Raw genomic sequence first — 11,724 nt, forward strand, 5'->3', positions numbered from 1 at the left:
GTTTGCAGTACATGAAGCCGTGTCCACCTGGAAGAGGTCGCTCTCCTTTCACCTTTCACTTCGGTGGCTGTGAACGTGGATGAGGGCAGTTTGAGGAACGAATTCTTACAAATCCAAGAAAAAAGTTGTTGGGGGTTCTTTTTTTTTCCTGACAGACAAAAATCTCCAATTAACGTAAACGCAACACAACTGTAAACAAAAGCTACTGTTTCTGACACGAATGGACACGATCACTCCAGTGAAGTCATGAAGAAACGGGGTTTTAAAAACCTCAGGGATCTTAAAGCGGACTGCGATGGTTCCTCGTGTGAAGGCCTCACTCATGTTGATTATACGCTGTGGAAGACGGGAGAAGCCACCGTGCTGCAGAGCCTTTAAATCCTCAACCCTTGAGGTCAGACCTCAGTATAAACTCGCTAAATACGCATGACAGTGTTCCTGTTCTCTGGGTGGAAGAGAAGAAACCGTTCCAGTTCTGCAGCTGAACATGACGTGTTTACACTGCTGCCGTTCGGGGGGGTTATTCAATGAGCTAGAAACAATGACCACAATTATACAAATGTACAGTAACAGTCTACGAAGCCGAAGTATTCAAACACCAAAAAGTGCTGTCACAGACACAAGCCTTTTGTTTACAAATGCAAGCTGCTGTGGACTACACAAAGAGCCGGGGCCTCTTTCACCATGCAGCGGTTTCTTTTTCTTTTTCTTCTTCTTTCACAGATGATTCAACTTAAGTGTGTGAGGATGATGAAAGCGACGAGGAATGAGGATCCTTCCCTCGGAGCAGGCCCGTGGCCCCGCCTCCAGCATCTCGCTTTGATTCCTCGGTGGCCACGGGGAGGCTACATTCCTCGGATTTGCTCGAACATTCAGTGAGAAAACACAACAATGGTCCCACCCACCACCTCTGCATCACAATGGGAAGCGAACGCACTGTTTCCCTGCGACCTCGGAGGCCGAGCGCTCGTGACAAGGCCCGGTGGGACGCTGGGTGACTGCAAAAACTGCAAGCGGACCAGAAAGTGAGAGATGGTGTCGGCTCGTGTCGTGTAAACTTTAAAAGCCGACACAAAGCTGCACTCCCTGATCCAGAACTCAAAAAGCTACACCAACCTCCAAAGCTTAAAACAAACAACTAATACATGTGCCATTTCACGCAGGTGACTGCATGTAAACAGGCTGCAGGAGGCGTGAAATCCTTTCTTTTTTACATGTTATGGCACAATATCACTTTGTTACAACCATTAAAACGAAACATTTCATATAAAGAATTCCTGGTTTTAGAGCTCGGAGATGTGGGACGTGAACCAATCACCATGCTGATGATCCACTGTGTTAGTCAACGTACAGAAACTATTTTGGCTTTCATATATTATTTTCTTATAAACGTCACTAAACTTCAAAGAACAGAACGACCGTCACAAACGAGGATTTCACGGGGGATGAAAGCGAAAAACTGGTCCGATATGAAATGAACAGCTGAGCGGAGGTCGGGTGAATCACATTCTCTCCTCGGACAGATTCTGTACAACGTGTTTTCACAGACAGAAAAAAGTGAGATGCAATGATTCATGTCTCATACAGTCCGTTATTAGGGTTTAAAGTAGTGAGTGTATTGGTGACATTCCCCAATATCAGAATAAAAGAGTGCCTGATGGGTGAGGATGTTCCTCTTCCTCCTCCTCCTCCTCCTCCTCTTCCTCCTCGTCCCCTGTCCATCACCAGGAAGTCCCTGCTGTGTCTCTTATCAGTCCCTCTTCCCTTCCTGCTCGTCCTCGTCCACCTGCGGCCCCGGGAAGGCGTGGTGGTACAGGTGTCTGTGATTGGCCGCAACATTATACAGCTTGTAGAGGGCCTGCGGAGCGGAGACGGACACAGTGGTTACAGGAAGAAGATCCAACAAGACTGTAGATTCATCTGCTACTGGCTTCAACCCCTGTTACACCCCCCACCTCTCTCATCTCTCCCACATCTGTAGGCAACATCTACAGTTGTTCCAAGGCTGCAGCTTGGTTTTCTAAAGTGATCTAAATAAAATATGCATCTCTGAGTACTAGTGTCTGCAGGTTTTACTTCCTGCTATCGCTTCTTAAGCAGTTTTCATTGACAACAATTTTTTAACTGATTATCCTTATTGATCCAGATGTTGTGATAACTAGAACACGTTGGCTGGACATTAGGAGAACAATGGAGTTTGTCTGTGGTAGAGAATATGATCCCAGATAAATAAGTTTACAAACATGACACAGTTCTGATGAAGGTCTCAAAACTAACTTCACTTTCACTGAGGTCCTGTGTCTCATTGAGGGACGACCTCAAGTTCAAGAAACAAAGCAGGAGCCACCTTAAAAACATTTTCATATTATTATATCATTTATTTCAATAGTGCAAAACGCCTGGATTCATGGGGCAGTAGCACAATTATCCAAGTTAATAATCCAGGCTTTGATAATTGTGTCAAGGAACTGCAATAAAGTCCCATATAGAGATTTATTTATTCAATCATGTTTTTGCATCCAAAGTTTATTGTTTTTATAAAAGTTAAGTGAAAGTATCCTTTGTACTATAAATATTCTTAATATGACTTGGACACTTACCTCATTTGTGCTCCCCTGCAGAGGCATTAAAAAGAAAATAACATATAATGTGAGCACGTAAATGCATATATATATTCATTTATAATATAACACATACAAGCTTGTTGATTGGTGGTGTGATGGAGCTTGAATAGAGTCTCTGCCACTGATTATAAGGAGATAGATGCCACCTAGTGGTTTAAAGAGACTGTAGCACCTAAATTACAGATAGAGGTGAATGGAAAGTGGGCAGTGTTTCAATTTCACTGTTTCCCGTCTTAGTAAATTATTCGATTAGTCAGCTATCATTAAATAAAAATAATATTTAAGTCATATTTTCAGAAAATGCCACAGATTCACTGGGTTATGCTTCTCCAATGTGAATATTTTCACAATGGTAACCACAATGGTTTGGGGTTTTGCTTTGTTGTTTGGATCAAAACAAGCAAACCAAAGAGGAAAACTTGCTTTGGAGTATTTTTCTATGTTTTCTCAAATTCTGTGGGGAAATATGAGTCATCAATAATGAAAATAATCGTTGATATGTCTGGTTTCAGTGTAAGAACTGAAACTCTGACCCTGACTGAACTACAAACAGGAAACTGCACAGTTAAGAATCAGTATTTAAATCAATAGTAAAGACTGATCTTGGTGAGTATTGATTCAGATCTGCTGTTGATGTCCTGAGTGTGTTGACGTACCTGGTCCCACAGTGCACCAGCCACCTGGTCGATGACGGCTCCCAGTTCCCGGTACTCCCCGGTGTAGCGGATGTAGGCCCAGGTGCAGAGGGTGATCAGCGCCAGACCCAGGATCATGTTGCACAAGCTGGCGATGACGTCCACGCCCACAAAGCCCGTGATGCCCGCGGCCACGTACATGACAAAGATGACCACGAACAGGGTGGCGGGCGTGCGGGCGGCGTGGAAAATGTTCTTGGAGTCATTGTGCTTGATGTACTGGACGAAGACCTCGTCGACCTCGCCCTCCAGCTGCTGCAGGTAGCGCCGGCTGAACTCCTCGCCGCCCATCTTCTTCACGCCCCGGAACACCTGCAGAGCCTCCTCCCTGATGACGCCGTGCCGGGCCTGCAGCTCGCTGGGGGCCAGGAAGGGTCGGTCGCCGCCACACACCTGAGGACGGAGACAAGGGGACGGGTGAGGAAGGATCCTAGAGCCGGAGGTCGGTTTAGAGAAGTTCCTCTGCACTCACCCCCTCCATCTTCTTGTTGTACAGATCCTTTGCGGCTGCGACTGCTGCCAGATTATTGGCCTCTGCTGTGGCCTGAGAGGAAGAACAGGAAGTGAGTGTCAGGGAAGCAAAACTTTATTGATCCTGCAGAAATTTCAAATGACACAGAAACACAGAGTGACTGCTCCTGTTCACTCAGGACGTGTGTTCAATTCAGGTCTGAGGTTAAATATGATCCAGAGAACATATACAGTGAATATATTCTGTTCAAATTAAGAATGAAACTATTAAAATAAAAGGTTCTGAATAAAAGACATCAACAAAAAAAAGCAACTGGAAATTGAGTTGAGACAAATCAAAGTGAGAAACTAAAGAAGTTAGAACAAATAACTAAAGAAAATGCACTTGATGATCTTTTGCCTGTTACGTTGATAAATATTGAGAATCTACCTCGAACACAATTCTCTACATCTAGAAACAGTAAGAAGGAAACTTTACCTGCAGCATGGATTTTGGATGAGGCAGCTCCTCCCCTTGGTAAATTTTGATGTAGGCCTGAAATAAACAGTGACGACCAAAGTGAAGAGGATAGTGTCAGTTATCAGTGTTTAACAGCAGATGTCTGATCTAAAGACCCTATGTGGTTTCTAATGTTTCATAGAGAAGACTTTGAGCTTGGTCCTTCGCTCTGACCTTGAAATACTCCAGCAGGCCTCTGCACGTGATTTTGCTGCCGTTTATCTCCTTCACGTCGATGTTGGTAGGACTGAGGAGCCAGGGGACCAGAACCTTCAGGTTGTTGATGAACTCACCATCGATTTCTAGACAAGGAGGAGGAGGAGGAGGAGGAGGAGGAGGAAGAGGAGGAGGATGAGGAAGAGGAAGAGGAAGAGGAAGAGGAAGGGGAAGAGGAGGAGGAGGAGGAGGAGGAGGAGGAGGAGGAGGAGGAGGAGGAGGAGGAGGAGGAGGAGGAGGAGGAGGAGGAGGAGGAGGAGGAGGAGGAGGAGGAGGAAGAGGAAGATCCAAGAAATACTAAGTAGGAAAGATCAGCAGCAGAAACAGGCACAGACACAAAAAAACAAATTTCTCTACAAGGTAGATAGATAGATAGATGGATAGATAGATAGATGGATAGATAAATAGATAGATAGATAGATAGATAGATAGATAGATAAATAGATAGATAGATAGATAGATAGATAGATAGATAGATAGATAGATAGATAGATAGATAGATAGATAGATAGATAGATAGATAGATAGATAGATAGATAGATAGATAGATAGATAGATAGATAGATAGATAGATAGATAGATAGATAGATAGATAGATAGATAGATAGATAGATAGATGTAAATGGTAAATGTTCATACTTCTATACTTTTAATTAGCAATAGATAGATAGATAGATAGATAGATAGATAGATAGATAGATAGATAGATAGATAGATAGATAGATAGATAGATAGATAGATAGATAGATAGATAGATAGATAGATAGATAGATAGATGGATGGATGGATGGATGGATGGATGGATGGATGGATGGATGGATGGATGGATGGATGGATGGATGGATGGATAGATAGATAGATAGATAGATAGATAGATAGATAGATAGATAGATAGATAGATAGATAGATAGATAGATAGATAGATAGATAGATAGATAGATAGATAGATAGATAGATAGATAGATAGATAGATAGATAGATAGATAGATAGATAGATAGATAGATAGATAGATGTAAATGGTAAATGTTCATACTTCTATACTTTTAATTAGCAATAGATAGATAGATAGATAGATAGATAGATAGATAGATAGATAGATAGATAGATAGATAGATAGATAGATAGATAGATAGATAGATAGATAGATAGATAGATAGATAGATAGATAGATAGATAGATAGATAGATAGATAGATAGATAGATAGATAGATAGATAGATAGATAGATAGATAGATAGATAGATAGATAGATAGATAGATAGATAGATGGATGGATGTACCTTGAATTCTCCCATCAAAGTGAGGGTTGGTGGCCACCTTGAGGCCCGGGTGGGGCATCAGGAAGCAGGAGATGTTGGTGAAGCAGGAGTGGATGTGTTTACGTACGTTCTGCAGCTCTTCATGCTGGTTCTCAGAGATCTGCGGCGCAAAAACACAAACACACGCGTCAAGTCGACCTCGTGACTCAGCGATTCTTTGACACACGCAGCGTTGAAACTGAGGCCACGAGAGGAAACGTGAATTGACCTTTGACCTCTGTGACATCAGTGATGACTGACCTTCAGCCTCTTCTCGAGGAACTGCATGCCTCCTTCCTGTCCGTAGGGAAACTCGTACGGGAAACTCCAGTCTCGAACAAGGAAAATCATGGACTGAGACAGAAAATGGATCAGGTCACTATGAATAATAATATGACTGCTGATGATATATATCCATAATGATGTTTCAATGTCATTGACACACATTTGAATTCAATCAGCAGCACAAAGAAGCTGTTACCTGGAACGGTTTGAGGAAGGTCTCCTCCATTGCTAATCTGCCGTACTCAGTGAAGAGCTGAAATAAAGCAAATTAGACCCAATCAGTGAGAATGTGAAATGTAATGATGGAGGACTACAATCATTTTTAGATAATTTAAAATCATTAAAGCTCCTGTGAGAAGAACTGACTGAGAGTCAAAGCTTCAATCGTCAGAATCAGAGTGAAGCTGAACTGTAGATGAGTTAAAAAGACTCAGAAGTCATTAAAAACCAGAGTTTATCTCCAATATTCAGCAGGAAACCTTTAAAATATAAAGAATTCCGAACAGAGTTTGGTCGATTTGCTTCTTCTGGTTCAGGAAGCAGAGGATCATGGGTAATATTCACCGCTGCTGCTCAGTAAAAGTCACATAGTGTTGCTTTAAGAGCTTCTGAGGAATCACATGAATTCTGGCACAGCTTTTCACTATATATGTATATGTTTATTATTTACTGTGCCCCAGTATAAAGCTCCTGACCTTGGTGTTGGAGCTCTCAGTATTATGTTGATTAATATGTTTATTGATGTTGATGGTGTTACCTGTAAGTGCTGGAGGTCGTCCTCTTGTACATTCTGTGAGATGTTGTAAACCTGAAAAGGAACATTTACAGTTTTATTTCCTAAAATCCGTTTAAAGGCAAGTTTTAAAATATAATACGTCTATTTGATGAAATCGCTGTAGTGGTCCAGAAACTAACCCTTAAAGTGTTTACAGTCACAGTAGACATGTGTGTGTGGTCCTACCTGCATGGAGCTGATCATGGTGCTCAGGGCGAACACGGTGGCTGAATCCCTCAGCGTTGACTGGCTGTCGAACGTCCCCTGTGTGTCCATCAGCAGCACAGCCACCTGGGGGACGAGACAGAGGAAGACGTGTGAGGGGGGGGGGACGCCACGTGTCTCCTGCCTCATTCTGCTGAGTAACATGAGCTGTGTGTGGATTGTTAAAGGAGTGACTGAACTCCAGGCAGCAGCGTTTCAAGGGTCTTTGGGGGCACAAAGCCAATCGTTGAAGTTAACCGTTGCCGAGGACAAATGGAATCAACCATTTTCAGGGGCCCCCTCTCAGCTCTGAGCTAGTTCTTTTTGTTTTTAATTAAAGATCTTGAAAGGACCGAACCATTGCAGAACTCAGGGCTCTTTCACACTGATCTTGTTTGGTCCGAACCTCCTGACTTTTCACTTTGGTCTGAACTAAATAACAACAGGTGTGAAAGGTGCCTCGGACCATTAATGAGACCAATGGACCAAATCGTTCTTCAAGACATGAAGCTGAATGCGAGTTGTGTTTCTGACAGACAATATTATTACACTGAGATTTAAAGCTGACAACCAATAGTGTCCAGGCTCCTGCTTCCTTCAGGATAAATAGATATTGGTCACCATCACAAACAGAAGTTGGTGAGATTTGTCTAAAAACAAAAGTTACTTCCTTCAATGTTAAGTATTATACAAACGGTTTAAAAGCAGAAGTTTATCATCACAATGTGTCACAATGCATTCTCATGGTCGACTCTGTCCAGCGAGAGGAAACAGAAAACGCAGTCACACTTCACCTTTCCTCCGTCTGGCTTGTCCACCAGGAAGACCTCGCTCCAGATCTGGATGCCGGTGGTCTCCCGCTCCGAGCCCCCCCGCCAGGAGAAGCCGGTCAGGGGCTCGTCTGCATCTCCGAGCCAAGTGTCCGAAGCCTGAGCACAATGACACCGGGTCAGTTTATCAAGTAGCGTTTTTGATTAAATGTTGAAGATCTGACTGTGTATAGGATCATAATCACACCTTCACCATACATACTGAATATAAGAGTTACACATATACACGTATTGTGCATTAACTAGTGTGAACAATAAGAGTTTATACAACTGGACTATAAGTTTGGTTGTAATTAGACTGACACAGCTGCTGCACAGACTGAGGCTCCAAAGGAAATTATCAGGGCCAATTTCGGCTTCATCAGTGAATAGTGGGAGGAAGTAAAGACACAATCTATAAATAACAGAACTTATGTAAACTCTTATTATTTAACCTTTCTTTCTTTCATTCATTATTTGTTTAAAATCCTGTATAAACTCCATCTTGTCACTTTCTTTCCAAGTTCTTATACAATAACTCAATTTAAGCAGATTGAATTTGGTTGTTTAAATATCTAGTTATGAGCGATATCAGCTGGAATCTCCACTCAATTTCCGTTAGAAAGAAATAAACGTGGTCTTTTACGTGAAAATAAAACAGTAGATAATGGTCTGAGAAGAAAGTGAAGCTCCGACATGCAGAGGTCAAACTTCAGCTCTACACCTGCACACCGAGCAGCAGCAAACCAAAGGTCAGCCCGGGTCACTCACGTGATTGTACATGTAGCGCAGCATGAAGTCCATGAGGAAGGACTTGCCCTTGCGGAACGCCCCGGCCACAGAGATGGCGACCACGTCCCGGTCCCGGACCTCCTCCGCCAGCAGGATGCGACTCAGCGCCGCCTCGTCCAGCTCGAAGGTGTGGTCGTCTTTCACCAGCAGCACCTGGATGGGCCGGGCTCGTCCGTCCGGCTCCTCCTCCTCCGAGCTCCAGTCGTAGACGGGTTTGTCGCTGAGGGACCCTGGGGGACGAGCGAGGAGGGAGAGAGAGTCAGAGAGATACTGTTCGTACAACCTGTCGAATTGTGGTTGTGTAGATATAGAGTTGTGTTGATGATAAGTCATTTCCCTGCTGATATTCTTTCACATAGAATATCAGCAAGTTGTTTTCACCCCTGATTATTTCTTTTACAAAAACTACTCAACAGATTTCTATGAAACTTGCAGGAAAGATGCAACAATGGACAAGAAAGAACTCATTAAATTCTGGTGCAGATCCAGATAAAAGGTGCAGATTTCAAATCAGGCGTCTTTAGCACTTTAGACTGAAATCTACGAATGTGTCCAATTTGGGTTTAGATCTGAACAAAAACCCGGATCCAGTTTCCTCTAATGTGGTTTCCTGAGAGGACTGATGGATGTGTGCTGGACTGAAGGCCACTCTAGTTCCTTCCTGTTCCATCCCTCAGATCGATAGCTTCTCCCGAACCAGCTTGTTAATAATAACAATAATAACTGAATCGCTCTGTGAGTCTCATCCCATCTGTTTGCATCCAATGAGCTCATGGGCAATCAGTGCTTCTTCTTCTTTTTCTTCTTCTTCCGGAGCGTTCCAGGCAGTGACTCAGTGTGATTCTCTCACTCTGCTGTCTCATGTGGAGCGAGCAGGCTGCGTGGCCCCCCCGATGCAGAGAGTGGGACGAGTCCAGCTCCAAAATCCCAAATCCCCACTCGGGTTCCGCTACAGGAAACTTGGGTTGGAGGGTTTAAGTTCTACACACACACACACACACAGAAGAGAGAGAATCCTCACACCCTTCACCCACTTCATCCTCAGCAGCTGTGCATGAGGCTGATTTCTCCAGGGTGCTGTTCCCACACAGGCTGGTCTCTGGAAGAGCCACAGTGAGAGGCCAGGATTTGGGAGACTGCTCCAACGTGAATGCACGGGTGCAGGGTGAATTATTTAAAGCCGGAGTCGTCCCAATGTTTTTTCCTGAAGACTGCACGACTCCTGCGAAGGCCTCACCCAGGGCCCTGGCATCCACCCCCCCGCCCGCCCGCCCCCCCGACTGGTGGACCTCATCCTGCTCCTCCTGCTGCTGCTCTGGTCACAGGCAAGACGTCAGGAGCAGGGTAGTCGGGGTAAAGTGGGTCAGATCAGGTAAAGCAGCGTTTCCTCCCTTCTTTTTTCTCTTCCTTCGCCCCTGAAACACTCATTCACACACCTCCCCCCCCCCCCACCCTCCCCTCCCTCCCTTTGCAGGCCTGGATTAAAAAGAGCCACAGAGAATCAGGAGGCTGCTGATCATCATGGGTGATGCTGATGATGGGGATGAGGGCACAGATGATGCTGATGAGAGGCTATTTAGTGATGCACTATTGCATAATCCCCTCCTGTGAAGACTGATCTTCAGAGGACTGATCTTCACAGGAGGCTCGCCCAGATAGGAGAAGGTTATTTCCAGGCCTTTTGCCGCCTGCTCCACCCCAGGAGGACATTCTCTGTGGCCTGATATATTAAAAACCTCCTCTCCTGAAACAGGCATTAAATATGAATAAATTAGATGAAAAAAAAAGATGTCTGCTTTCTTCTGCTTCACAGGGCGACACTCCAGGGATATTGGATTTAATCAGGATGCGAATAAGCACACATTGGTTTCCTGGGGATGTCGAGATGAAAAAAACAAGCGTCTGGATTCAAAGAGGGAGATAAACATGCAAGTGGCTGCGTTTGCCTCCAGCTCATCGCCTCGCCTGGATAGGAAAAAAATGGTTCTGTGCGTCAAGGAGAGAGAAATAGAATAACGGTGCACGTACACTCACCCCAGCTGTCTCTGTCCTTACGGTGCTTCGCCATGTCTGTGGCTGAATATCCCTCCTGTGTGTCCGGTTAGCGAGCGAGCCTGCAGCCGGTGGGCATGGGCGTCGGGTGTGGGGAGGATGCCCTGTCTCCACCGCTCCTATCGCAGGATGATGGAGCTTTTTATTCCCCCCCCCCCACTGTCCTGCAAGGGGTCACATGTGCAGCCAGGGGGCGCTGTTGTCTGTTGTGTCATTGTGACTGTGCAGGAGCAGGTTAATAATGCATGCTGGGGAAATTTGTGTATGATTTGCTGTTGGTTGTTTTAAAATAAAATGCAAATATTACATGTTTTCCCCTCTGGATGAAATCAAGGATATTTTCCTCTGCACATTTGGAAAGTATCTTACATGCACTCCCAGCTTTGGTCGGTAGATGGCGGTTATTACACGGAGAATGGAAAGTATGGTGCGTTCGCGTTCTTGTATAGAATCGTAAATTATGGTTTAATAATGAAAAATATGACTATCTTAATTTATAACAGAAAGCAGCAAAGCGAGAAAAGTAAAAATAAGAGAAATAAAAAATGGTGCAGAAAATGCATGTATCTAACTAATTTTAAACTGTACACTTCTACGATCACTGAGGACTGAGGATGTTGATATCTCCTAAAACATTTTCCCTAATATGTAAATCATAAAACTATTTACATATAACTGGTGAGAAAACAGTTCTTCGTTTATTGAAATAAACAAATAAACAAAATAGCAGCATAGAAAGTGTTTATTTATGAACGCTTAAATGCATCAAAGATAATAGAGCTGCTCATTATAAACAAAAAATAGACATTTAATATGAATATTTTTAATCATAAACAAATGTTCCATACAACAACAACAGCCAATAATAGAATGTGAAGAAGAACAACAAGAAAAACTATAAAGAAGATGTAGAGAAGAAGAAGAACAACAACAAATAATGATAGAACAACGACAACAAATAATAACAATAATCTAATTAACAGTTTGAGAACACAAGCAATTAA

At 43.6% G+C, this 11,724-nt stretch overlaps 1 protein-coding gene across 3 annotated transcripts; it reads right to left on the minus strand.

The window, feature by feature from the left end:
• Nucleotides 1-1,750: 1,750 nt before the first annotated feature.
• On the minus strand, nt 1,751-10,736 carry atl1 (atlastin GTPase 1). Of its 3 annotated transcripts, none has more exons than XM_061083224.1 (14): nt 10,703-10,736; nt 8,648-8,898; nt 7,862-7,996; nt 7,050-7,154; nt 6,846-6,896; nt 6,285-6,341; nt 6,065-6,157; nt 5,786-5,924; nt 4,464-4,591; nt 4,269-4,325; nt 3,792-3,863; nt 3,281-3,712; nt 2,601-2,615; nt 1,751-1,858 (listed from the first exon to the last, which is right to left on the minus strand). In XM_061083224.1, exons 1-14 carry the CDS (start codon nt 10,734-10,736, stop codon nt 1,751-1,753), a joined length of 1,677 nt encoding a protein of 558 aa, XP_060939207.1. The 3 variants fall into 3 exon arrangements, with proteins under 3 accessions (XP_060939207.1, XP_060939205.1, XP_060939206.1); XM_061083222.1 differs by having other exon boundaries at nt 10,697-10,736; XM_061083223.1 differs by lacking the exon at nt 2,601-2,615.
• Nucleotides 10,737-11,724: the final 988 nt, after the last annotated feature.

Source organism: Limanda limanda, chromosome 12 (genome assembly GCF_963576545.1).
Source record: "Limanda limanda chromosome 12, fLimLim1.1, whole genome shotgun sequence".
Taxonomy (NCBI): domain Eukaryota; kingdom Metazoa; phylum Chordata; class Actinopteri; order Pleuronectiformes; family Pleuronectidae; genus Limanda; species Limanda limanda.

Coding starts and splice junctions, on each gene's coding strand:
- atl1 (XM_061083222.1), bottom strand. CDS start 10,736: ATGGCGAAGCACCGTAAGGACAGAGACAGCTGGGGTGAGT. Junction 7,997..8,647: donor TGCGCTACATGTACAATCAC/GTGAGTGACCCG, acceptor CATTGTGCTCAG/GCTTCGGACACTTGGCTCGG. Junction 7,155..7,861: donor ACAAGCCAGACGGAGGAAAG/GTGAAGTGTGAC, acceptor CTCGTCCCCCAG/GTGGCTGTGCTGCTGATGGA.